At 41.0% G+C, this 25,537-nt stretch overlaps 1 protein-coding gene across 7 annotated transcripts in view; it reads right to left on the bottom strand.

Annotated features, from left to right (window-relative positions):
* Window positions 1-25,537, bottom strand: part of LOC119018500 (protocadherin-9) — a 209,267-nt gene that overhangs the window by 83,717 nt on the left and 100,013 nt on the right. Inside the window, exon 4 of one of the 7 annotated variants that reach the window (XM_037096214.1) lies at window positions 13,685-14,171. The exons of 5 other annotated variants lie outside the window; for them this stretch is intronic. In XM_037096214.1, the coding sequence (XP_036952109.1) occupies window positions 14,016-14,171 (156 nt within the window). In that variant the 3' untranslated portion in view covers window positions 13,685-14,015. Of the gene's footprint in view, window positions 1-13,684; window positions 14,172-16,094; window positions 18,502-25,537 lie in introns of those variants that run through there. One more of the 7 variants, XM_037096216.1, reaches the window with a different exon arrangement.

The following is a 25,537-nucleotide window of genomic DNA, read 5'->3' as shown; positions in this document are numbered from 1 at the left end:
TGCCGCAGTCGAGCATATAGGTCTTTGAAGCGATTACCTTACATGTTTTGGCCCCGCTTTTGTTGCTTTAAGATAAACATGTGGAGCCACTCAGCATATGCCAGCTTATGTCAAGATGAAAGATTTTACAAGCCATTATCAGAAACCAGCAGATTGTACTCAGGGTATTAGCCAGCCTAGGAAATGTGCAACAACTGCAAAGATCTTGCTCTGATTTCAGAGACTGCGGATAGGGGGTCAGGCCTCTCAGCACTTTTAGATGATCTAGATGACAGGCGGAAGATTAACACCGGCAAAACGTGAGGTCCTAAAGATAGCTAATCACATACTGTACAAAATAACAAAAAAGAAATATCCTAAAATGTTGTCTTGCTTTATTAGTTTACTCTAATTAAAGCTATTTAAAATCGGTGTAATCATAAAATCATACAAACAGAATAGTACATGAGGAATCAAAAAAAGCTGAAAGGAACGTGCAACATGCCCGCCGCCCCCCAACCGCTATCATTTTTTTTTCCTCTTGCTTTTACTCCTCTTTGTCTCAGAGGATATGCTCTCTTCTGGGTGTATTTACCAGCGGTCTTACAAGCTTTTACCTCCAGGAAACAAGCGGCTGATCTGGCTCATATTTTACAATGATTCATCTCGCTCAGTATCAACCACGAGGCATAAATGCAATACAACCAAATTAAGGCCGCTCAGCCAGACAAACAAGCTGGGGAATTTCAGATCTATGCCTTTTTTTTTTTTCATTTAGCTTTGAGAGCCACCACAATTTATTGCTATATTAAGAATGATTTCTTAAAGCTTTTTTTCATGTTGTAGCCTTTGTTTCCTTTCTTTCATTTTTTTCTTTTTTTTTATTTCAAAGGCAGCAAAGTAAAAAAAGATATTACTGAACATAAATACATTGACTGCACACAGTAACTTGACATTGTTTTCCCAGTACAGGAGTGAATACTGTACAGTCCATTGTAACAGGTCTCGAACCCAAGTTTAACTCTTGCGTTTGAGCAGAATATAACAACAATCTTATTTCAAAATACCGGCCTTATGCACCGACTGACTCTAAAACATCAACGCTAATTACTGTATCGGAACACAAGGACTGATCCATATGTTGAACTTGTATTCTTTTCAAAAGCAGCCTCACATCCTTTGAGCTGTTTGATCAGTTAAAGCAAAGATGACTCCTGCAGAGAGTGTGTTTAGTCTGCACCGACATGCTATGCCCTGCCATCGCTGGAGGTGTCTGCTCTGGCTCTCTTCAACTGAATCAAAAAGCCCCAGAGGGACAAAGCTAGAAGCTTATCCACTGTGTATGGGGGAACAAGGGAGAAAGCACCCTGCGAGTGCAATGGAGGGGGAGAGCAAGCTGGACACTGACGGGTCTACTCAGCTCCAGGGAAATCACACGGACACATACAAAGAAATTGCACTGAAATACAGAAGAATCTCCTGTTCTTGGCTTTTCCCCATATCCATCTGTTCCACATGGTGAAATTATAATTTCCATTATCTTATCGATCCAATCATCAGCCGGCGAGGAAGATACCGCAGGATTTCTTTTCCCATGACTCTGAGATTATGTAGGGGATAAGGGAGATTTCCCTGTTCACTAATAATGCTTCATTATTACCTTTTTACGAAACAATTTAGCGAATTCAAATATTAAAACCTGACTCTAATCGTTATGCAGTTCAAGCAGAGTACAAAGAGTGTAGAGCAGACTGCAACCTGTCAAATATACAGTACTAACGGCCTGACAAATGATACCGTGTGTGAATTTATGTGTTCTGACTTCAGTTCTGCTGCATTTATCAAGCAGCGAAAGACATTCGAGAAAAAAAGGTATGATGTATTTTGTGCTGATTTATAATTGTAACAAACAATTTTCTGTGACAGTTGACAAAAACATAATTTAGTACATATGGCACCTCATTGTCAATCACGAGAGCTTGCACTGAAGCTTTTCTCATCACATTCTTTTAAGTCCTTAGGAATTATGAAGAATTATGTAGATATTCTCCTTTCATAAATATGTCAACCACTCAACATCACTGAATACGTAATGAGTAATGACAGCTTAGTTTCGTTATTGCCAGATGTATGGTCATTTGTTTATAAAGATGGATAAAGATATTAAATCATTGAGTCTGCTTTGAGTGTAAGTATAGTGCCTTTGCGACTATACTATACAAGCACACAATGTTCTAGTCAGTCTGCTGTCTGTGTCTGGACAACCATTTCACTTTCCAAAGATGTTTTGCTTTCGATAGATACATTTGTCGCAAAAAGGAAGGAGAGTTTTACAATAAGCCTTTGGAAATCTTCCTTTTGAGCCTCTGTTGAAAACATGTATCTTGGACACAATAAAAAATGTATATCTAAGGGATCCATGTCAAGATTGTTTGTTTATGTGTTTATGTTAAAAAAGACTATAGGCTGATCATAGTCGTAAAGGGGTTTCAAGAAACAGCCATGAAGTGTCAAGGCACCTAAACAGCTTTACTTTTCCATACATGTGGGAATGAATCATTTATATTAAAAAATAGTCTTTGCTGACAGTGACTGGCAGATCTTTTCAGCACAGTAGGTGTTACAGCACGCACTTTGGAGACCAGACACTTTGCTACAAGTTACTGTAGGAAAAGAAGCAACAAAGAGAGAAATCCTTGTTCAGACGAATTCAGATGACTTTCTCCTGAGACGGAACAGGATAGCGTGAAGCTCTGTCTCTCTCTGCACCAAGCTGGTTTCCTGCTCCTGTCTCTATTTGAAGGGTAGTGATGTGTATAATACTTCTCACCCTGGTAGGTTCAGTGGTAGATAGAAAAGACTGACGTAAAGGAAAATACAAGGTTAAACTGCACGGTAACAAAAGAGGGCAAGTTCTACTTCAGAAATATGGTCTGACCTTGAGGAACAATGGGCAAAGAAGGTTCAATCTTTGCAGGTAAGAAAGTAGACTGCTAATATCTGATCATCAAATGAGTAAAGACCTATCTATCTATCTATCTATCTATCTATCTATCTATCTATCTATCTATCTATCTATCTATCTATCTATCTATCTATCTATCTATCTATCTGTCTGTCCAGCCATCCATCCATCCATCCATCCATCTATCTATCTGCCTGCCTATCTGCCGACCTACCTATACAGTATATACAAAGATATTTATATATGCTGTGTATTGATTTCCTCGTTCGGGGAGCTGTTGTGATGCAGCCAGTCAAATTGCATTCTAAAACAAGATAGATTGCAGTGTGCACACAGCTGTGCCGGGCAGATAAATCAATTAAAGTGACCTGATCTGACAAGTAGCCACATCCTCAGACAGGCTTAATATGAGAACACACATCCATGAGACTCGTGCCTATCTCTATTTCACCGGGGATTCTTTCTTTCCATTAACGCTGATTAAAAAGACAACTTGTTGTTTGTTTGTTTGGTTTTTTTTGTTGTTTTTGTCTTAGTGGATGAAGATATTCTAATCATATTTTTCATCGCACTGCAGATGGATTCTTGATCTGCAAGTTACTGCTCACAGTATGATTTGCTAAAAGAATAACATGAAAAAATTACACTTCCCTCAAAACACAGTTGTCACACTCAATAATAACTTTATAGAGTCTGGCTTTTTTATCCATCCAGCTCCATGTACAATCAAACCCATCAGCCTTGAATCTAGTAGGACCTTCGTTCTTGTCATGACAATTCATTCTTCTTTTGTCAGCTGAGCATCAACCAGTGTCACTGCCGCACCGCTGGCCATGGTGGGATTGACATCTTTTTTGAAGGTGTCACTGTGAAGCTGTGTAGATGTGGAATAATACTCTATTGTAACAACAGACCATGAGCTCTGTCGTGTGCCATGTTCAGACCTTTTCAGGTTTTAACATGTAGGCTAACTCTTCATATCAAAAGGAGACCTACTGTGTTTTTTTTTGTTTTTTTTCCTTTCCTGTTTCCTGTTTCCTGTTGTTATATAGGTTGTTGTGGTCTTGAAAGTTAAAAAGCCCAAAATCTGCATCAACATCCTCTCTCCCACAGAAACTTGTCAGTAGCCCCGCCTTTAGTTCTGTGACTCTGTGACACCACACTATGTCACAATGTCAAACATTTGTATAATGAATCCCTAGCGGCTAGGTTGGCACATAAGAATTTATTTAGCACAGCTGCTATGTCGTTTTTTAGCGGTGCTGATTCAGGTCTGTGTAAGCTGACCAATCAGAGCAGACGAGGTATTCAGGAGGGAGGTCTGCATTTTTTTAGCATTAGAGGATGTAAACCTATCCTAGTAGCCACCCAAAATAGAAATCTGAACCTGAAATAAGCACAGTATGTCTCCTTTAAGCCATCTAACTTCTTGGCTATTCAGTGATATGAGTACTGTGTATGGAGAAAACCATACAGACAGTGTATCCAATGCTGAGTCTTCATGATCCGGGTTACAACTACTGTGTAACAAGCTTATTGACAGCTAATCTTCAGGTTTACATTCTGGTTTGTCAATTGTGAAATGTCAGCCACGTGCAGTATGATGAAAGCCCACCTTCTCTGTAATTAGATTGCAATAAACAAGGAGGCAATCCTTATAAAGTATGTATCAGAGGAATTGCAGTTACTCCTTTTTTTTGTTTCTATGGAAATGATGGAGTACTGTAGATGCAAAATGTAATGACATCTTTACAATGATCACCTATGGGTGTCATTTTCCTTTTCACTTTTTCTGTTTGTATCCTGAAATGTATGAATTACCAAAATGTAACAATATCTGAGTCCACACTTCCAAAGGTATAAAAAATGTCCTGTCTGACTTCAGTTTTCTTCATGGAGAGGCAATGACTCACAAGTCAATTTAGACATTAAAACCAACAATCAAAAGACTCAGCATTGACCTCCAACCAAAGCTTTTTCTTTTTTTGGTGCTGAGGACAAAGTCATTCCTTTGCACTGCAGAGGACAGCTCAGAGGATTTTTATCCTTCACTCATCAGTGGCTTTCATCTCGAGGGTCACTCTCTAAGTATCAATCATCTCAGTGCTCCAGCCCCCCAAAAGTCTTGCTAATCATGAGATCTAGTGAAAACACATCAAAGAGATTTTTAGAAAAGTTGTCTTCAAGGCATGGCTGTTTCAAGCTGTATTAACACTGAAGACACAAATGGATTTACATTGCACCTTAACATGACAAGAGCAGACTGAACACTTATCCAAGGTGATCACGATCCGTGGCAACATTGATTCGGCTAATTAATGCACATCCAGAGAGGTCTCGGCTTTTAATCATCTCAAGTATACACTCTCTTTTATCAAACCACAAAGGGAGTAAAACACAGAGGCTCCTAAAATGCTATTTGTCTCAAGTAGATCAAAAAATATTTAAATTTTTAATCATTTGTCTTGGGGAATAATGTTGCACTTAATTCAAACGCAACAGCTGTGAGCAGTGATCCCTCCAACATTAGTCTGAATGGCTGTTTCCGCGCTAAAAATCCAATGGTATAATCACTCTGAGAATTGAACAAACAGAGACGGTGTTTCAAGGAGAGAGAAGGGGGAAGAGGAACAAAGGCAGTGGGGGGGGGTGCACATGTGTTTTGACAGTATGAACTGACACAGGTAAGACCTAAAATCCTTTGTTTTCCAATGCGCTGAGTGCTTCTCTATCATGATAACCCTTCACTGCAACTGTCAGCTGTTGAAGTTCAGCATGCAGGGAGAGAGAGAGAGAGAGAGAGAGAGAGAGAGAGAGAGAGAGAGAGAGAGAGAGAGAGAGAGAGAGCACTCACTCTATCAGTCCATCAATATCTCCATGTCTCTCTGTCTCCATCTCTTTCTATCTCTGTCTCTTTCAATTCAGTTCAGTTTGAATCTGCCTCATTGGCATGACGGGGAAAGGATCCACTGTATGCTGCCAAAGAGCATACAAAGGATCCAGACAAATAATGGAACGAGACATCTATAAATAAATGATACTAAATAAATAACTAAACATATTCTGTCAATATCAATAATAGCATATGAATGTTGCACAGTTTATACATAAATCAATTACATTCAGGTCAGTGTATGACAAGTAGATGGAGAGGGGTTGCACTTCTAAAATTCCTAAAATTTGTCTCCTGGATTTTGTGTTATTTTGGACACGTTGCTACTAATACACCGTGGGCTTCACTTTTTCCCCTTTACACCCAGTAACACGTTGAGCTTTAGTAGCACTCTGCACCCATAATGACACTCAGGTACACACCTCTGACTTGCATGTATTTTTCACAAGGCACCAAAGGTGTCTTCTCTCAATGGCAAAAGGAGCGGAATCTTTTTCTCTGGCAAAAAAAAAAGTCTTCTTGTGGCATCACCTTGTGAGTCTATCCCTCTTTGTCTCTCCCTCTCAATCTGTTTCACTCGCTCACTCTCTCGACAAGCCATGTGGCCTTTTAGAACAAATTAGCATCCTTGTTAGTAGTGTTTGATGTGAACTTCAGAAAAATGAGGTGGACAGAATGTTTACAAAGGCCAGGCTCCACCGGACTGACATACGGTAAAGGTGCTGCGTGTACAATTGTTTCCCTCCTCTCAAAATTGACCCCGTACACTGCATCGCTACACACAAGTCAAGACAATAATCAGGAGCTCAGTGTAGAATATGTGAGCCTTTAACACGAGAGACCATGGCTCACATGGTGCACCGCACATGTTGTAAGGTCTATACTACTTAAAACAGCTATTATAGATGTTTTCACAGTAACTATGTGCAAACAGTGTAAACAATGTAAATGGGGACGCTTGTGGCGATACGCCAACAGAGGCGGCGGCTGTGCTTGGCTTTAGATCAGCTCATTGTTTAGCTGTCAGTTCCACAACTTTACGGTTTAGTTTCACCCCCGCCGCTCTTATAGCATCGTTTTTCGTTCACAGCAGCCGGCAAACTTGCAGTGGGAAAGAACCAAAAAAACTGTACGGTACCTGCTCAGCATCAAACAGTGGACACCAACTAGTGGTGAACATGGTGGAGCATTGAGCAGATAAAAATCCAGGTATTGTTCTTGGGAGCTCATAAAGGACTGAGTAATGGACTTTCATCGGGACTAATAATAATAATATCAGTGGTGAGATCTTAACTTGTATTCGCCTGAGTGGTCAAAAAGTCTTGTATTGTACACTTAAATACTGAGATATAGTCAGGAAAAAAAAACAATGTCTCCACTGAATAACACAAAAAATGAACACACCCTGTCTCACACCTCAAGTTACTGCTACTTTTTTCCAGCATACTTTTTTGAACCTTAACCAAGCACTCATCAACATTACTATGAAAGTGTTAACAACTGTTGGGAAAACAGTTAAAAATATTTAGACAGTGACGGTTTTTGCACACATATATGGTATAGAAAATGGGAGTTGGCTGTGAAGAGTTTGCAGATACACTCATTAAAGACACGTCCTCATTATGCCGATAGAAAAACATTGAAACGCACAAAGTGCACCTGTAAACCCATTCTGCTTCTTAGGGGGCAGCATTACACCTACATAATCCTGACAACTCGCTAACCAATTAGTGTTTTCCTGCTGTCCATGGTTAAAACTGGAGTCATATTGACAAACCTCAGCAGTCCGCAAACAGTGGAAATTTTTACTCCACAATATTAAAAGTCGCTGTTACAGAAACCAGCGAGTGAGACTGTGGCTTCTCTTGCTGCTCTACACAAGCAGAGATATCACATAAGCTTTGATGTTTATCTACAGAGAATTTCGCTCATGTCTCGTAATTCTGTTGTTTCTTTAGATGTTATATTTTATGAGAAAATATACCTGTGAAACAGACAGTTTTCCTTCTATTCTAGTTGCCCCTTCTCCTGCTCTCATGTTTTCTTCTTCTGCTGCTCTTTGATCAACAACCAAACTCTCAGTATCAACCAGAGAATAAATGTCATGTTCCCCACGAGGATATTCACAAACCAGTTGTACTATATCACAGCCGAATGATACTGAAAATATAAACACGCATTTGCATCACGTTAACATACTGTATATTGGCTGCTTGAGTAAAATATATATAAATGTGTAATAAATGAATAAATAAATAAATATATTTATAATTGTATCCAGTCGTTCACATGGGAACAAAGAACCCGTCCCTCCTCGAAAACAATCAAAGCAATTGGACAGGATTTTATTTGAACATAATTGTCACCTTTCACAAAGCTATGTTTGGTTTCAGACTAACATTACCCTTACTATGAGTGGCACAATAAAACATTTTCATTCATCTCTGGGAGGTATGATAGGGTAAATGGTCTCAATGACACTCACACACTGGGCATTTAACTGCTGTTAACCCCAGAAACATCTCTTGAGGTTTTGTTCTCTTTCTCTCTCTCTCTCTCTCTCTCTCTCTCTCTCTCCATCTCTCTCTCTCTCTCCCTCTCCCTCCCAACAGCTGTGAAACATTGGTTTCAGGTCATGTTACTGACTTTGCTCTGACCTACCCAAGGTATCCACCAACCTTCAGGGCTATCTATCTCTGTGTTCGTGTCTCCATCTTCATATGTCTGTCCCTCTATCTGTCTCTATTCCTGCCATCTCTCTCTCTCTATCTCTCTCTCTCTGTCTGTCTCTCATTCTCTCATTCTCTCTCTCTCTCTCTCTCTCTCTCTCTCTGTCTGTCCACACACAAATACACACACACACACACACACACACACACACACACACACACACACACACGCACGCACCTGCACGCAAACTCCCAAGCACTTACCCTCATGATCCGGTAATGCGAGTCTAGCACTTGTACTCCAATTATTCTCCTGTACTTGTTCTTGAAAGGGTTCTTGCCTCTCTCTTAGCTAAAGAATGTCACGCCCTCTGTGATTTCAGCTGGACTCCCAGAGGCCTTCCGCTGTTCATCTCATCAAATTTATCCATTTTCAAATGCACATTTCAACGCTATTTGACCTAAAATTGATTAGACGCAAATAGTTTAGGGAAGGCGTCAATGTCCCGGTCCAAACGAGTCCTTGACAGTCACCACTGGATATGTGAGCATCAAACAGCCCTGTTACATTCTGTGTTTTGTCTTCACATGAGGTCTGGAATCTTGATGTATTAGTAATCATTACTATTCAGTATTCCGTTTTATCAACAATGGGAACTGGACATTGGACAGGCTGTGGTAAATAAAGCAATAATGAAGGAGGAATATGTTTTATGGATGAATGGAGCTGATAGTTTTGATGCTTGTATGACACAGCCTTTCAGCCTGTCATTCTACAGACAAATGTCCTGCTCTTACTGCATTACAAACAAACAAAGACTCACACACATACATGTGCACACGCACAAATACACACAGGCCTATTTCACAGCCCCAGTTCTCTGTCAGCGGTGTTAGTGGTCATCCTCCACTTGATCTTACTGTAGTCTCCCCAAGAGGAATGACACTTTTATGTCATCTATAATAAGCAGATCGTCTCTGACCTAAAATAGACTTAATCCTCATACGAGGTCACCGAAGAGCATATATTCATAAAACTGTGGCCTCTCTGTTCCTTTAATGTCAGACTGAATAACAAATATTTTGTGTTGATGTTCGCAGCATTAGCACTGCAGTTCTTTTGTTGCGTAACTCCTTTTAGAGAGCTTGCAGAAAAGTGCCACGTTCTGATATCATGAATAAACTAAAGCTTTCAGCTGCATGCAGGCGAACATTAGGCTGCGAGGGAAACTGAGAGCATCGCTTCTAAGTTACAGCAGTGTAGAGATATCTGTGCCGAGATAATCTGCCCCATCTCCCTTGCACATTTGAGGAATAATCTCCATCTTTCATGGTACAGTGTCATCAAGAGCTTAAAACCAGTAGCATAATGGTGGAGACAGGAAGTGTCATCAAAGCCTCGCAGAATGAAAGCGGCACACAGTATAAGCTCTCAGGGCCCTGCAGCATTAATGGCATCTCTACAGTCACAGGGTGACCATATGCTTGTACATTTGGTGCAGATATGCGCACACACGCACACACACAGCCGCACTGCACGAGCAACTGTCAACAGCCAAGTGACACAAGGTTCAGCTCCGATGTGTCTCCCCTCCGTCTGTTGGTCAGTTCGGATCTGTTCCCAACAATATCCACCCAGCCAGACAGGCTGCAACTAGAAATACTATTATAGATGCAACTCGACATTTTATTCACACAATAGTGTTTTTTTTTTTCTCTCTCTCTCTCTCTCTCTCTGCTTGTTCAGCTCTTTATATTAAACCTACTCAACCATACGTCTACTTCTTAATGGCACAGTGCTGCAACAAGTGCAGAAATGCAACGGTTCAATACTCAGCGCTCTACCATCTCCTGCAGCTGCTTCTCTCTCTGTCTCTCTTCATCTCTCTGTCTGTCAGTCCCTCTCCGTCTCTTGTGCCCTCTGAAAAGCAGTGGTCAGCATTAGTGGGCTGACCTCCATTGTTCTGCAGAAGCAAGAAGATCCCGAGGATGTAAAAAGGAAATCTGTCCGGATATGACAGAGATGTGGGCTTTTCACTGGTCACTTAAGCTAAAGAATAATCTCATTACTTGAGTGGAGACAACATACAGTACAACTAGAAAGCACGGAGCGGCACGCAGACACTTGAGTGATATTCAAAAAGCCATTTTCTCCTCTTGCCGTACATCTGCCAGCGATGACTGATAAGATTTCCCAATTTACTTGACTGAAAGATGTGAAAAATTGAATATCCGGCGCACTCAGTTAGTTTCTTCTCTTGTCCCTGACTCTAGATGATGAGGTCATATTCTCTTAAGTTTTAACTTAGTTATGTTTAACGAGGGATATCTGACACATGTTTAATGCAGAGGTGCAGCTGTGAGATAGAGGCTGTGTGTTCAAGCCTGTGATGTGATTAAGCTCCTGGCCGGTGTGATTCACACCTGTAACACTGATGTTTGGTGTCAGGCTAATTAAAGACATCCAATTTTTTTTTCTTTTTCTTTTTTTTTGAAGAGCAGTAAGTACGAAAGAGAGAGAAACGGAGAGAGAGAGGGGGTTAGCCGGGAAGACAAACAGACAGAGAGATCGGAATTTAGCACAGGGCTTAATTTCCATGCCATTCTTTTATTCCCCGTGGGGGGTCAGAGTCACCGCAAGGAGCAAACTCTGATCGCCCATTTCCTCGGATGCTCCGCTCGGTCTTTAAAGACACACTACAAATGCATCCTACCTGCTTGCCAGCACCACAAGGGGGAAACATTGTCCATCAACTCCACACGCTCTAGAGAAGCATTTCTTTTTCCCCTAGCATTTTTTTTCTCTGTGTAATTGTCTGATTGTTTGTCTTTCGCCCCACTCCCAACCCCCACCCCGTCTCTCTGTCTCTCCCTCAGTAACATAATCAATATGGTCCATCCCTGTCAATCTAAAACTTAAAACTCACTTACATCAGAGCCCCGCATCCATCACACATCTCAAGGTCACGGATGGACCGAGGATGAAGGGCCGAGATAAATGTGCGGGAGCGTTTTCCTGTAAGTGTGTGCGCGGGGACAGAGAAGGCAGGGACTGAAGATTGAATGTGTGTGGGTCTGTGTTTTAGAGAGAGACACAGAAACAGCGACAGAGACAAAGGCAGAGACAGTAGTAGGGGGGCGACTAATGGAGGAGTAGCACAGAGCTCAGCACCACCCTAAGAGCCTCTGTAAGCCAGACTGAGTCGTGGTCTGAAATTAGCTGATTTTTCACTGTGAGCACTGCACATTATCTGGGTGGGGGAAATGGGGAGAGAGGAGTGGAGCGGAGGAGCACGAAGAGAGGAGGTGGGGGTCGGCGTTTAACTTAACAAGATTAATATGTTTGCCTCATCTCTCTGGGTTTTATTTCCTTCTCCTTGCAGGGCCCTTGTCAAATCTCTTTGGACAGGCTCTCACACATGACGCTGGAAGGAGACCTGAAGGACACTCCGCAGAGTGTCAAGAAAAAAGGAAGAGGCTCCATTTTGCGACTTCGCGATTAACACGCGTGTAAATGTACGCCAAAGCATGACGGACCCTCTCTCTGCTTGATTCCCATTGACTTTCCGGACTCGTCACTCGGCTTAGAACCCGTCATTTCTAAAACATAAATTTACTTTTTTTTTTTGGGGGGGGGGGGGGTGAAATGGACAATCAGCTGCATATCCTGCACAGGTGGACATTTGTGTGTCTGCAGCTACCAGCGCAGATGTTCAGTGGTTAGCCAGATTAGCGGGCAATAATGAAATAAAAAAATCTCGAGCCCAAAAGAAAAAATAAATGAAACATGTGCATTTAGAGCGTACATCCATTATGATTACGTTGAGAATAACTGTGTATGCAGAGTCTTTCTCTGAGGAGATTAAAGAATAGGTATGATGAGATTAAGGAAAGGGATGAAGCGATTAAGACTGACTACTTTAAAGTGATTATGAAAGGCTTAGAAGGGTAGGTCGCATACAGCATATTAGAGAGACACAGAGAGAGGCAGGACACAGAGCAATCTGGAGTTTTTGATCCATGGGAAAAAAAAAAAAACAAAACAAAGAGGAGCTGGCTGTGCTTGTTATAGTCTTATGTCAATAGCATTTTCAACAGTGTTGCTTGATATTACTGGGGAGAAAGGGAGAAGAACAGAGGAGGGAAGACAAAAAGAATAAAAACAAGGCGTATGCACTCCCACATGACCTAGGAGAAACAATGACAATCAAATGGCCTGCAGCAGACTTTCCCCTCCCTCTCTCTCCCTCACTGTCTCTCCCCCTCTCTCTCTCCTTTTCTGTGTACTTTGATGTACAAAATAGCCCCAATCCATAAACAGCACCATTACTTTCACTGCCTACCTACAGTGCTCCCTTTCTCTCTCTCTCTCTCTCTCTCTCTCTCCTCTTTCTTTTCCCATCATCCCTTCCTCTCTCACGCATACGCACACACACACACACACAAGCACACACACTTTCCATTCTCTCCCAAGCTACTTTCAAGGTATATCTTGCCTTGAGGTTTTTTTTTTTTTTTTTTTTCCCGTGGTCACGGGTAATATGGAAGGGAGTAGAAAATTGCGGGTCGTCTATAGCACCGACGCTCGCAATCAGATGCCAGGGGTTGAGAAAATTATGTATGGCTGACAGTGACATATGGCAGTTTTTCCACACCTGCTCCCATTGTATCAGCACGCCTCTCTTTGTTGTTCTATCATTCTGTCAAACCTTTCACACCTCAGTAGAAAGCAGTGGAGATATGAAATTCTGACCAAACTCGCAATGGCCGAGCAATTGAACAGTACTCGCGCATCTCTCTGGGAGTGGAATTGGTTGAACGTGGGGACAATGTGCAATATTCACCCCATTCTGTTGGATTCATTGTGCGTACTCTTCCCAGTTAGTATTCCGATAATGGATGACTTGCTGACCTACGCAACAGCAACAGCTAAGGACGACCTATGTTTACTCTCCGCACGAGAGCAGAAAATAGCGTGACATTGTTACAGCGCGAGCAAAACTTACAGGGAGGAGTTCAGGATGGATGGAGGGCGTGAAAAACATTTTGACGTGATTTACCCTAGTGACCTAAAAACAGCAAAAAACTCATTACAGCATTTACTTCACAAACGCTGACCAGTTTATTCTTGTAATATACAAAAATTCACACATGAAACAGTCCTTACTTCCGCTTATATCTACATAATTGTGTGTTAGAAACATGTATTACATGTTTATGTGCTGCCTATAAATACTATACTTAATTTGTCATTTAACATTGGTATAAGTAAATGGACATGGGTCAAAAATATCTTGTGGTTATTTTTCCCATGATAACAAGTTAAACTGTATTTGTTTTCGCATTATCACAAGTTGGTTAGGTTTATTTTTTCCTGAGATAACAAGATCATTTATCATGAGAAAACAATCCACAAGAGTGGACTACATATACACCCTCTGTTCTGAAACTGGTTTTGGGAGTTTCAACACGAACCATATAAACCTTTGCCATTTGAATGTTCTACCTACTAATTTGATATGAGGTTATTTTCATTATGGAGACTGTAATGGATAGGTGTAACAACAGTATTACTATGCAGTGACTGTTTCCACATGGACTTTCTAGAGGGAGATAGATGTGAGGAGTAGCTGGCTGCAGTCTTCGTTGTGCCATGTATGGAAATCTGCGACAGATACAAAAACAGTGTGAGCAGCTGACAATGCTTTAATCATTCATTCTGTCTAGAGACAGAGCTGAATGAAACAACTGGCTAACATACAGTGAGCAGATCTGTTACGGCAAGTAGGCTACAAACTCTTGTTGACCTATAGGAGAATAGACTACCCTCATTGGTTAGCGATTGATGGTATAGGCTAATGAAGTATGTATATGTATCTAGTGACAAGAAGTATAATTTATCTGTGCGGCACATCAGTTACATTCTCTGTATTGAAACTATGTCAAACTGCATCATCCCTATTAAATAAAGAGGGAAATTAAATATTTACATACATAACTAAGATTGAAGTGCAGTTTGATGAATTGATCAGTAATGGGTACACTGTGAACTGACATTTTCAGCTTAAATCAGTTGCTAAGATTGTCGAGACGACATGCCACTGCTGATCTAATAAACATTAGGTTATAAGGAATAAGAAGAAAGACATTTTGTTATCCCATGATAATGGGCTAGTTTATCAGTTTATAATCCCAGAATAACAAAGCTATTTTTCTTGAGATAAAAAGAAAAGTAAATATGTGATTGTTGACATCTTGAGATAAAGTCATAATTGACTCCACTCGAGAGTTGTTAGTTCAAGAAAACTTTTTCCCAGTAATGATTAGACTCAAAAACTCAGCACTTAAACTGGCTTTGCGTGATTCAAGCAGTACCTTCATTTCACTTACAAATGCCTGAATCAGTGTCTGCATTATGTGGGAGCCAGACATCTGAGCTCCCATGAGAGCAGTAAAAGACTGCATCTGTGGGCATCTTGAATACATGACCAACAACAGTAATTTAATCATATGTAGTTAATGTCTTGAGTATTATTTAAGATAATGATACAAAAAGACTAAAGAAAAGATGTATTCAAAAAGAACAATGCTTGACTACCAAACCTGATTTGGGACCACCACACACTTTGACACTTCAGAAGAGAAGCGGGATTGTGGCTGAGTCTGCTACAATGTGAGGTCTCTCTCTCTCGGAAAGCGCAACCATTTGGCTATCATTTATTTTTTTTGGCTGTTTATTATTATTTTTTCCTTTTATTAAAGTTATTTTAGAGCCCCCCACAAAGGTCATATTAATACTTGAACCCTGGCTTGAATGCTCTTTTACAGCTCAGTGGATGCATGTTTGAGGGAAGGGAGCGGAAAGGACAAAATGTCCATATTCGTACAGTGTTGACTTGGCGAGAAACAAACACGGAAACAGTTAAAATCACCAGCCGCTGAAGAACACGATGCACATACCACTGTATCTATAAAAAAATGTTGTATTAAAAAACAATTCAAAAATCAACACTGGAAAATGGACTTGTCTGCCTCAAGACCAACTGAGAAGCCATATCAGAGATATAAATAAAAAGAAGAAGAAGAAGAAACATTTTTGCTCTTGAGACTGAATCCTAAATAATAGGCCAACAAAATACTAAGATAGAATGTGGGAAGTCCAACAGCCCTGGCCTTGGTAGAAGATGCTCAATTATGTGTACCACCATCCCAATGAGAACGTCCACTGTTTACAGCTATGCATAAGTCAAAAAATGCTTTGGAGAAGCGTAAAATGTGTCCCATTGTACCACTTTTCTAGCAAGAATCTTCCTTGGCAACCAGCTATTTTTCTCACAAAGGGGCATCAGACAGCAAATTCAGGTCAGGCAGTCGGGTAGGTAGGCAGCCATTTGACATTTCATTAGTGGCGATTGTCAGTGAAAGGAGCTTTTGTGTTGAGTGGCATGTTTGGGAGATCTGTAGTATACCTAGTAGTAACTCTTACTCAGACTCACTGTGTGCAGCTGTTTTGCAGTTATCAGATGAAACACTATGCAAATGATACTGGGTAATGTGCATATTTTGATGGGCAGGAGGCATAATTTACACTACCAACACTAAACTTAAAGAAATAATTTACATTCCACAATACAACAACAAAAAAATGTATTTGATTTCAGCTCCCCGAGATTCTATAATAAGTGTGTAGAAACATGACATGCATTTATTACCAAGCGATACTGAAAGGGTTTACTGGATGTTTTCACCAGGCCACAGAGGAAAAAATGAATGTTTTAAGGTAATGGTCAGATTTTGCGCATTTCCTTGTGTCCACCCCGCTTTGTTTGTAGTCTCAGTTATTCTTCATGATTTCATTCATGCATAAAGCTTCTGTCTTGAACACTAACCATGGCAACATGCTGACAGTGAATCTTCTGCATACTGTACAACTTTTCTCATGCCGAAGGCAACAGCAAGAGACAATAAAAGACGTCATTGGTAAAATCTGGAAGAAGGGAGGACTGCGAGCAAATCTAATAAAATGAAGAGCAGACAAAATCACAAGGATGAAGTAAAGCGAAGACTGAACCTGTTGCATTTCAGCATCAGGCAACAGCAATATATTTCAATATTCAAATAAATGGCAACACTCTAACGCCAAGAAACACCTTGAAAAAAATCTAACTGTTCACAGGCATCTTGGTGACTGGCACTGGCCTATAACAGAACAACATGAGTCACCTGCAGGTTTCATTTAGCTGAATGGCCTTCATGTCACATATCTAAGGACATTGGTGCTGGCTTGGCAAAATGATATGGATGAGTAATGGGATGCCGCCCACATCCGGACACTCTGGGAAGGTGAGGGGCTGCTGCCAAGCCCCAGTCCCTGTTGACCTCTCCTTCCTGTGCACTCAGCAAATTTGACGATGACACCCCACGGGCCAATCCCCCCTAGCACTGACATATGTCAGCCATTTTTGTTCTTCTGTAATACTGTTACGTGACTGTAACTATGAATGTGAGACTAGAATGCATGTAATAGCCAAAAAGCTGTTGAGGGGAATAACATCTTAAACCGCTTTCCAGCCTTTCATTTACACTGATGAATGGATGATCAAACGAAAAAAAAGCCCAAGAAAACCAAGCGCGTCACCTCCGAGTGCCCACATGCCAACTTATGTTCCCTGTATTTTTTCTCATTTTTTTTTCTTTTTTGATGAGCAGAATTTGGATCTGACTCTGGGGCAGGCAGACACAAAAAGGGCCCCCTAGCACACTGCTGATTCAAGGTTTTAGCTGAGCAAATCTTAGGCAGGGAGCTGAGAGCAAAGAGCTGGCCATTTTGCAGTTTGCTCTCATCTGCCAATTTCTTCCTGGGGCTTTCAGAGTCAATCAAAGAGCTACCAGAATGCCCACACCAGTCTTTTAATTATTCATGGTAATTCTATGCCACTACACACTCTCTCTGCAGCCCCTGTCGCCTCCCCCAAGCGAGGTGTGCTCTGATGTGTTTATGTGTACTGAATATATAAAGAAAAAAATCCTCCATCCATTACAAAACAGACTCTCTGCTCTGCCCTGTGCGACGCTGGCAGCTTTTTCAGGGTCGCCTGGCTTCTACTTCTGTGAGAAGCTGAGCTGATAAATGTTTGGTCCCATGACACCCAATTTTTTTGCCCTTTTAATCTCTTCACTGGACATGCTGCACACTTAGATCCAGCATTTCCAAGCTTGGGCATTTGTAATATTAATTCTTTTATCAAATATCAAGAATTCCATTATGATCTCATACATCTTTCAGGGCAAGTGGCCCGGGCGCTTGATAAGATCTGTGTTTATCGTGCCGATTCAAACGGCTCCTTTTCCTGACAACAGTCCTGCCCGGAAGGCCAGCTTGGTGAAAAACAGCTATCTGCAGGAGGATTGAAATTTTTAGATAAGTGCAAACCTCGCTGAATTCACAGTCATTTCCTTCTATGAGCTAATTAGGTAGCGAGGGGGCAACGCTGCCATTCTTGGTTGTCCATCAACCTGCCAACAACCCTTGACATCACAAGGTAGATGTCAAGCTCAGCCCTTTGTGTCTGAGACAAGCCTATTACCAGGAGGTGTCAGCAGGAGGTTTTACGTGGGTAAAATGCAGCAGCTTGATGTTATCAAAATCTCTTTGTGGAAATAAGCTCAATTACAAAAAAAGATTCACTCACGCTCCCATAACAGCTTAACACATAATAACTACAAAAGAGAAAAGGAAGTCGGGGAGGTTGTGTACATTAGAGGGGGAAAATAAGATGCTGACTGCAAGATGCTGCAGCTTGAGTATGCAGTACAGTATATGCTCTTGATGTCCCTTCAAAACATTCATCTCAGGAGTCACAAAGAAGGTGCCGCTGCTTCTGGGGCCTTTGAGGGAAAGGTGATCTCTCCAGTGCAGAGGAGCTGTTACATTTTGTTGGTTGGCGGTTGGAGAAAAATGGCACACCTCCTCTCTCCGACTTGTCTTCACAGGCCTTGTCAAAGATGAAAAAAAAAGGGGAAATGTTTCATGTCTCCTGTCTTTTCCTGCCAAAAGCAAAAAAGGAGGGCAAAAAGAAAGCTGGGATAGATACAGTGACATACCAAGGGAGGATGTAGCAGGGATGAAAGCATGTCATTTTGTAAGGAATGATCATGAAACTGCCCCCCTTTTTTCTTTTTTTTCCTTTTTTTTTGTCGAAACAGACTTTGTCAGAATTTGAAGGATATATTGTCTCTGCTTCGCCCTACTACTCAAACAGGAATGGGACTTTGAAATGGGGTGTTTACAAGCCAGTCAAATGTGTCCTTTTGATATAAGTGACAAAAAGCTGAAGAACGAGACCGAGAGGTCTGCAATCAGCTCGAACAGTGTTTACTGTTGTTTTAGCTCAAAGAGGAATCACTAATTGATCCTTTCAGGAGTTCAGACCACTCATCTCGATGAAACTGCTATCCAGCAGAAATATATTGACACACCCATGCTTTTGTTTATTTCTACTAAATCGGATGTGAGCATATTTTGCGCATATTCTCAGCTTTAAAATGACTTTGATTGTCAGAACTCTTGTTATTTCATGTTTGGAGATTTGTGGGCCACTAGCAGATAACAGAATGTGGACGCTATTCTCTGAAGAGGACACATTTACCATAACAGCTCTCATTCACTGCAGCCCTCTCCATCTTCAGAGCGCAGCAACAGATGCTCTTTTAAACTCGTTATCTGCAATGGCGCACATGTGAGCAGTTTGTCCCTCTTTGTTTTGGCCTCATCTTTTTGTAATATTTCCATGTTCTAATGCATCTATTTCTGTCGCCACAAACACAAAATGCTCGAATAGCTCCAAATGGTAGCAGAAACTGTGGAAAAAAAAGATTCAGAATATTTTTATTTTTTTTTTAATCAATTTACAATAAAGTGTTCTTCTTTAGAGCCATACAAGTAATTTTTTCTCCATTTGAGTTGTGTTTTGTGAATATAGGTGGGGGGGGGGGGCAGGTACTGCAGTGGGCCTCTGTAGCATTTCTATGTAGAACAATGGATCAAGAACAAAAACATTGTAATAATCACACTGACTATCAGTTGTAATTACTGAAGGTAATACAATCAGTCATTTGAATGAACCGATATAACATTTAAATAGGGTGCAATTTCTTGCTTATTCAATCTTGCTTACTGTTCATCAGAATTATCCAGACAGTGCAAGCTGCTTGGTGAAAAACTAAACTAAGGCTAAAGTGAACGATATTCATACCATGCTTTATCCGTCCCACGAAAACATGAATGCCTGTTTGTAAACATCAAATATACTAAGTAATCTTGGTCAGCCTGCAGCAGAGGAATTCCAATTCAAAGTCCTCTAAATAATGGCGGAAGATACATTTGGCCTCTAGCATAATGTTTATCACTGGCAACATCAAGAGACCAGGATAATACCACTCTGCATTCGCAGCATGTTTCCTCCATCCCCACTGCACTGGTGATAAATGGCTAACACTGGAGCAGTGCTCACCTCTGAGAACCCTGGCCTTACCCTTGTGAGTGTCCTGTAAAGCATTCTGTCTGATTACAAACAGCAGCACTGGTTCACGCCGGTGCCACAAAACACACAGCAGATGAGGAGATCATGTTTTATACATTGTGCCAAATGGTTTTACTCATTTATTGCCTTGGACGCGTGATACGGCTGTGTTATAACATGAATTTTATGTGGAGATTATACAAGCGATATCCTTTTTGTGTGTGTGTGTTTGGGGTTGTTTTTTTACTGAACTGGCTTCCAGGAAGCACATGGGATGAAAGCCATTGGGAGCGCTGGTGAAAAATGTGGGAAAGATGGTGGGCATGACCACAGCTTAGCGGGTGAGTGTGCAGGAGGAGATCAGTGATGCACAACACAACATAGAAGCATGTAGCTGCATCTCATAGAATAACCGGGCAGCCAAGACCAACGCTCGCACACTTCTTCCATTTCAATTCTCTCCTTCCTGACGTCCCTCTCTCACCGTAACACTTTTTGTCTTCGCTCTGACTACTCAACCCTGAATCTCGATTCGATTGAGCATTTAACAGCCAAGAGGACAGAAAGTGTTGCTGCTCTTCCAAAAATACAGTATGCCCTAAACTAATCACAATGGTCATGCACACGCACGCCGTATTAACTTTCAAATGCTTTAACATGGGGCATGATACTCACAAATGCTTTGACTGAAGTGCCAGTTCCTAAAATGCTCAATTTGTCTTGCATTTAGCGAGAACCGTGTAGGCGGAGTGGAGAATAAACACTGAGAAGCATCAAGTAATCCCTGAATGGATATTTCATATTGAAAATAACAACAAAGTGTTGGGGGGTCATACTGAGCCTTCAGAGGATAACAACAGAGAGAGCACAGGCAGCAAGGGAAATAAAGTGAATTCTGTGATGTCTGTAGGATCCCTGATTTCCGCTGCTCCGTGAGAAAAAAAAAAAAAAAAAAAAATACCGCTGGGCTGCCAAGTATTGGCTTCAAAATTTTGACTCACTGTGATGTAGCTGTCATCCTTTCAAAGGAGGTGGATAGCAAGGGGGGAATGGGTGCATGTACCATGTCTTTCACTGGGCTTTTCTGAAGTCCAAAGGAAGATGCAGGACTTCTATTTCAATCTGCATGGAAAGAATGCTGAGCTGGGTATTAATTCAATATGTCATTCCTAAGGCTTTTTCTTTTGAGTAGTTGGACCGGTGATGGGAAACAGTCAGCTGTACATACATAGCACCTTTGAAAGTGATAAAAAACCCTCATTTTTTATGTATAAATGGTGATATGCTACAAGATATGGAAACGATTTAGCAGTTGGTTTCAGGGTGGTCAAACACCTCTGAACATATTTGATTTTGTTGCCATCTGCCTGCTTGCCTTGAACCAAAGCTTTGATTGAAATGAGTTAACCTTGTGTAAGTTGATAGGTTAATATAAAGTGCTCTGGTCAAGGTCAGAGGTGCATGCTGTTTTCAATTGCTTCCGTATGCCAGAACAGGTTATTCTGTCCAGCAAATTGTAGAAGCAAAAACACAAATGTTCCAACAAGACAGATCGAGAACAACTGCTGGTTTGCGTTATTTAAAAGCGGCAGAGTCAGTCATGAACAAACACTTTCATGTTTGCTAAAGTATAAAGGAAATATGGTCACTGCAGTTTTACCAAAACCTCCTGAGTCAGATCTTTTCTGGACATTGTAGATGCACCCATCATTGTCAAAGAGTCTTCAAGAATCCAGAACGAGCAGCAATTGCTCCGTCACTAACTGAACCACGTGCTGACAACCTGTCCGCCTGAAAGGCTTTTTATTGCCACAGTTTGCCTTCAGGCAGAACATCACCCATATTCAGCACTCTGTGCACAGGCTGAGGGTAGGGTACTTCCAGGCCTCTAGACTGCTCCATTATCTATTTAGTATTGAAAATACACATCGTGAGAGGAAAGACACTACAAAGATGTACAATACTTCCCAAAGCTCCTGTCACTCCACTGTGACTGGCTACAGTATGTTGCACATCCATGTGCCTTTGGCAGATAAATCACAGTTCTCTGCACTGAAATGCTTTTTATTTCTGTTCGTGAGGAAGTAAAAGAATCGACCCAGGGGGCATAACGTTTTTTTTTGTTTCTGTTTTATAGAATCCTCCCTGTTTTTATTTTGTTTCTTTCTTTTCAATTTTCAGCGGTAATTTCTATTGAGTTCTCTTCATCTTTCTTATTCACTGACTGGGGAGTCTCCTTGTGGAGTGTATTGTTGTAAACTCCTGCAAATTAAAGAACTCCTTGGAGTATATGTTTTTCATCGCCTATTATTAATCTCAGTAAATTAGAAAAAAGAGCAATGAACCATTTTAATGACTCTGAATCCAGGTTTTCTTTGTGTCTGACATGATTGGAGCCGTAGCCCACTTCACATCATTTATAAAGACTCAGAGGGTTTAACGCTCATGAAGACGTATTGTTATCCACTACTGAACACTGACAGTGTATTTTGTTTTTTGTTTTTTTTTTAATATGTAGCTTGTGGTCGTCGCGATGGCACATTATTGTTCTGTTTACATTTATTGCCCTAATTACCTCTGCAAAGTAAGAATCTGTCTTTCCGTTTGCATCATCCCATTTAACAGTACATCCGTACAGATAACAAATACAAGTTCTAACATACTGTATGTATATATTTGCACTGATTTCCCCATTTGCATATTGTAAAGAGCAAATATAAAAGCCCAGTCGACATTATTGGACATCTTAAACTGCAAAAAATGTCTGCATGCTTTCCTCTTTAAAAGGCTTAGCAATGTGATTTAGACCAAAAAAAATGTGGAGAAAGAAAATAATCGAACTCGCTGCATTCCTTCGTCTTCTTCTCTTCCATCTCAAGCACTAATGTGTGTCTCGGGTGTGAAATGCAATAACAAATTTTGAACCCAGACACCATAAAACGTACACCAGAAGGTTATGTAGAAGCCATTACAATTGAATGTACTTCTTTTAATACACATGAAGCCTTCTCATATTTAATACACTTACAGGGCCAACCTGAAAACTTGATTTGCGAAAATCAATAGGATGTTTTTAAATGTACTATGTGATCACACACACACACACACACACACACACACACACACACACATACAGATGTACACACACTCACACACCTTTCTCCTACTATCTCTCCTTATCTCTGTCTGTCTTGCCGAGCCAATATACAGTCTCTGCAGTCTCATCTTTATCTATAGATCAGAAGGAGAGATCTCCACCATATGACTGAAAGCCTTTGAACTGCTCTCCATACAACTAAATTTTTCACTCCTTTCCTTTCTCAAGTCCTCGCTTATTTATTTCTTTATTTCTCCAGCAGTGAGCAGGATTAGTCAGGAGCGGCAGCCCCACTATCAGCCCAAGATGTGCTCTTCCATCCTGCTGCTTTGCTCTGATAAAGGAACTGCTTCGACGAGTGACTCGGGTGCACAGAGAGCCTTGTAGAAAACAACATTTCTCTCACTGAGGCACGGTCCTGCATGTCAATGACTGCCAGTGGGCAACGGGAGAATCTCACTCATGGTACATGCAAAATTCTACCTGGCAAACATGAAGATAGAAAATCTTTTTTTTTTTTTTTTGTGCAAACCTGCCTAACATGCCCCGCCGCCCCCCAGAAACTGAATACAGCGTGTGCTCTCTGCAAAATGACTGTCCGCAACTGTAATAGATTAAATAAAAGTTCTGAAATTATAAATACATTTTAAGATTCTGTAGCCGTGTGAAAATCATGTTACTGAACAGAACACTAAAGTAAAATAATCAAGCATGGCCCAAATGTTATGTATTACTCAAATTGGAAGAACTTGGAGGAACATCAGTGGGTAACCATCCATTTATTTCAGCTTCACAGTGTAACTGTTTGGTTATCAAACATTTGGATTGTGCAGCAAAATGTTTTTATTACACACCCCTGTTCACTTTTTGCCCTTCTTTGACTTCCATAACCAGCTCGCGTCCACTTCAGTCATCCTGGAGAAGGCTGACATGGAGCTTTGTTAGCTTTATCGCTGTGTGTTACAGTATGTGACCATACAAACACCAGCGTTTCAACTGACTGAATACAAGGTGACAGAGCAGACTGCTGACCTGAATTTGGCTCCTGATGAATACATACTGTGATGTAGGAAAAATAACTACACTTATTGCACAAGTTTTTTCCTGGCTCATATCAATCCATTCATATTAAATTCAGTTTCCCGTTCTGCTCATCGGAAAGACATTTGTCTTCTTTGCAGCCACCGGTCATCTTTGTGACAGCTATATGAAAATGTACCAGTGTAGGACTGAAGAGGTCAGAGACATCACATTTCAAACTGTTCTTGTAATACCTTTTGACCGCTTAAATAAAAAATCTTTAATTTGTCAATAACAAGATCTTTCATTAAATAATGTGTTTATGACATAAATCAAATCAACACTAATTGGTTCTGAACTTCAGTTTTCACAGCTGAACCACACAAATTCATGACTGTGCCATCTGGTGGCACAGCAGATTTGGCTGTTACATTCAACTTATGCTATTATTTGATATTGCCATTTAAGGGCCCATCGCCATCCAAAGCAGATACTATTCAACCACCAGACTTGTTTACTCAGCATAACTGTACACGTGCATGCTAAGAGGCTTGGCCAAATGGTGCAGAAATAATATGTGTAAAGTGTTCTTACTTTCACCCCCCTGCCTTGCCGTCCCAGTGAGTCTTATTTCAGCCCAGGCACTGGCCACACAGTGATGCGCTCTAAATTACAAATAATCCAAAAGGACTTTTACAGTGATCTCCCACGACTTCTGGAGGGGCAAGAGCACCAACTTACAAGAACAGCAAAAAACACTGATGCATGCATCTTTAACAGAAAATAGGTGAAAGATGAGTCATAGTATGGTGGCTTATACACACTACACCTTCCTCATACTTCCACTTCCACAGGGCCTTTTGTTCTGTGCCTGTTCAAATCTGCTCAAGATGCACCGACAACCCCACCCCCACCCCCCCACCCCGACTCTCCCTCTTTTTTTGGGTCTTTCTCTGTTCCTTTCAAACTGCTTAACTCCAAAAAGTGGTAGCGATGCAAAAAATGCATCAACATACTGTAAATACACAAAAGACTCCTCATGCCTGGAGAGACACAAAGCCAGACAAGACGGGTATGTCCATGGGCACAGATGTGTAAATAGTTTTGTGTAACTTGCAGTGAGGCATACTCTCAAAATGGAAATGTTTATACCTAACCGTATGCATTACTGTTACTCTAACCTTATCCAAACCAATATTCTAGTCATAAACTTTAAACCGCACCAGCTTCCCCAAAGAAGTTACATTTGTAGAACGCCAAGACGACCCAGCAAATCTGGCCTTGCTGTGGTTTCATATGCATTTTTTGGCTTGGTCGGATACATGCTGTCCACTGCCCATAATTCATTAATGGTCGCATGTCAAACTAATGCCAAACAAACATGAAATAATT

This window comes from Acanthopagrus latus, chromosome 4, assembly GCF_904848185.1.
Source record: "Acanthopagrus latus isolate v.2019 chromosome 4, fAcaLat1.1, whole genome shotgun sequence".
Classification (NCBI taxonomy): Eukaryota; Metazoa; Chordata; class Actinopteri; order Spariformes; family Sparidae; genus Acanthopagrus; species Acanthopagrus latus.
This window is presented reverse-complemented; position numbering and strand designations above follow the sequence as displayed.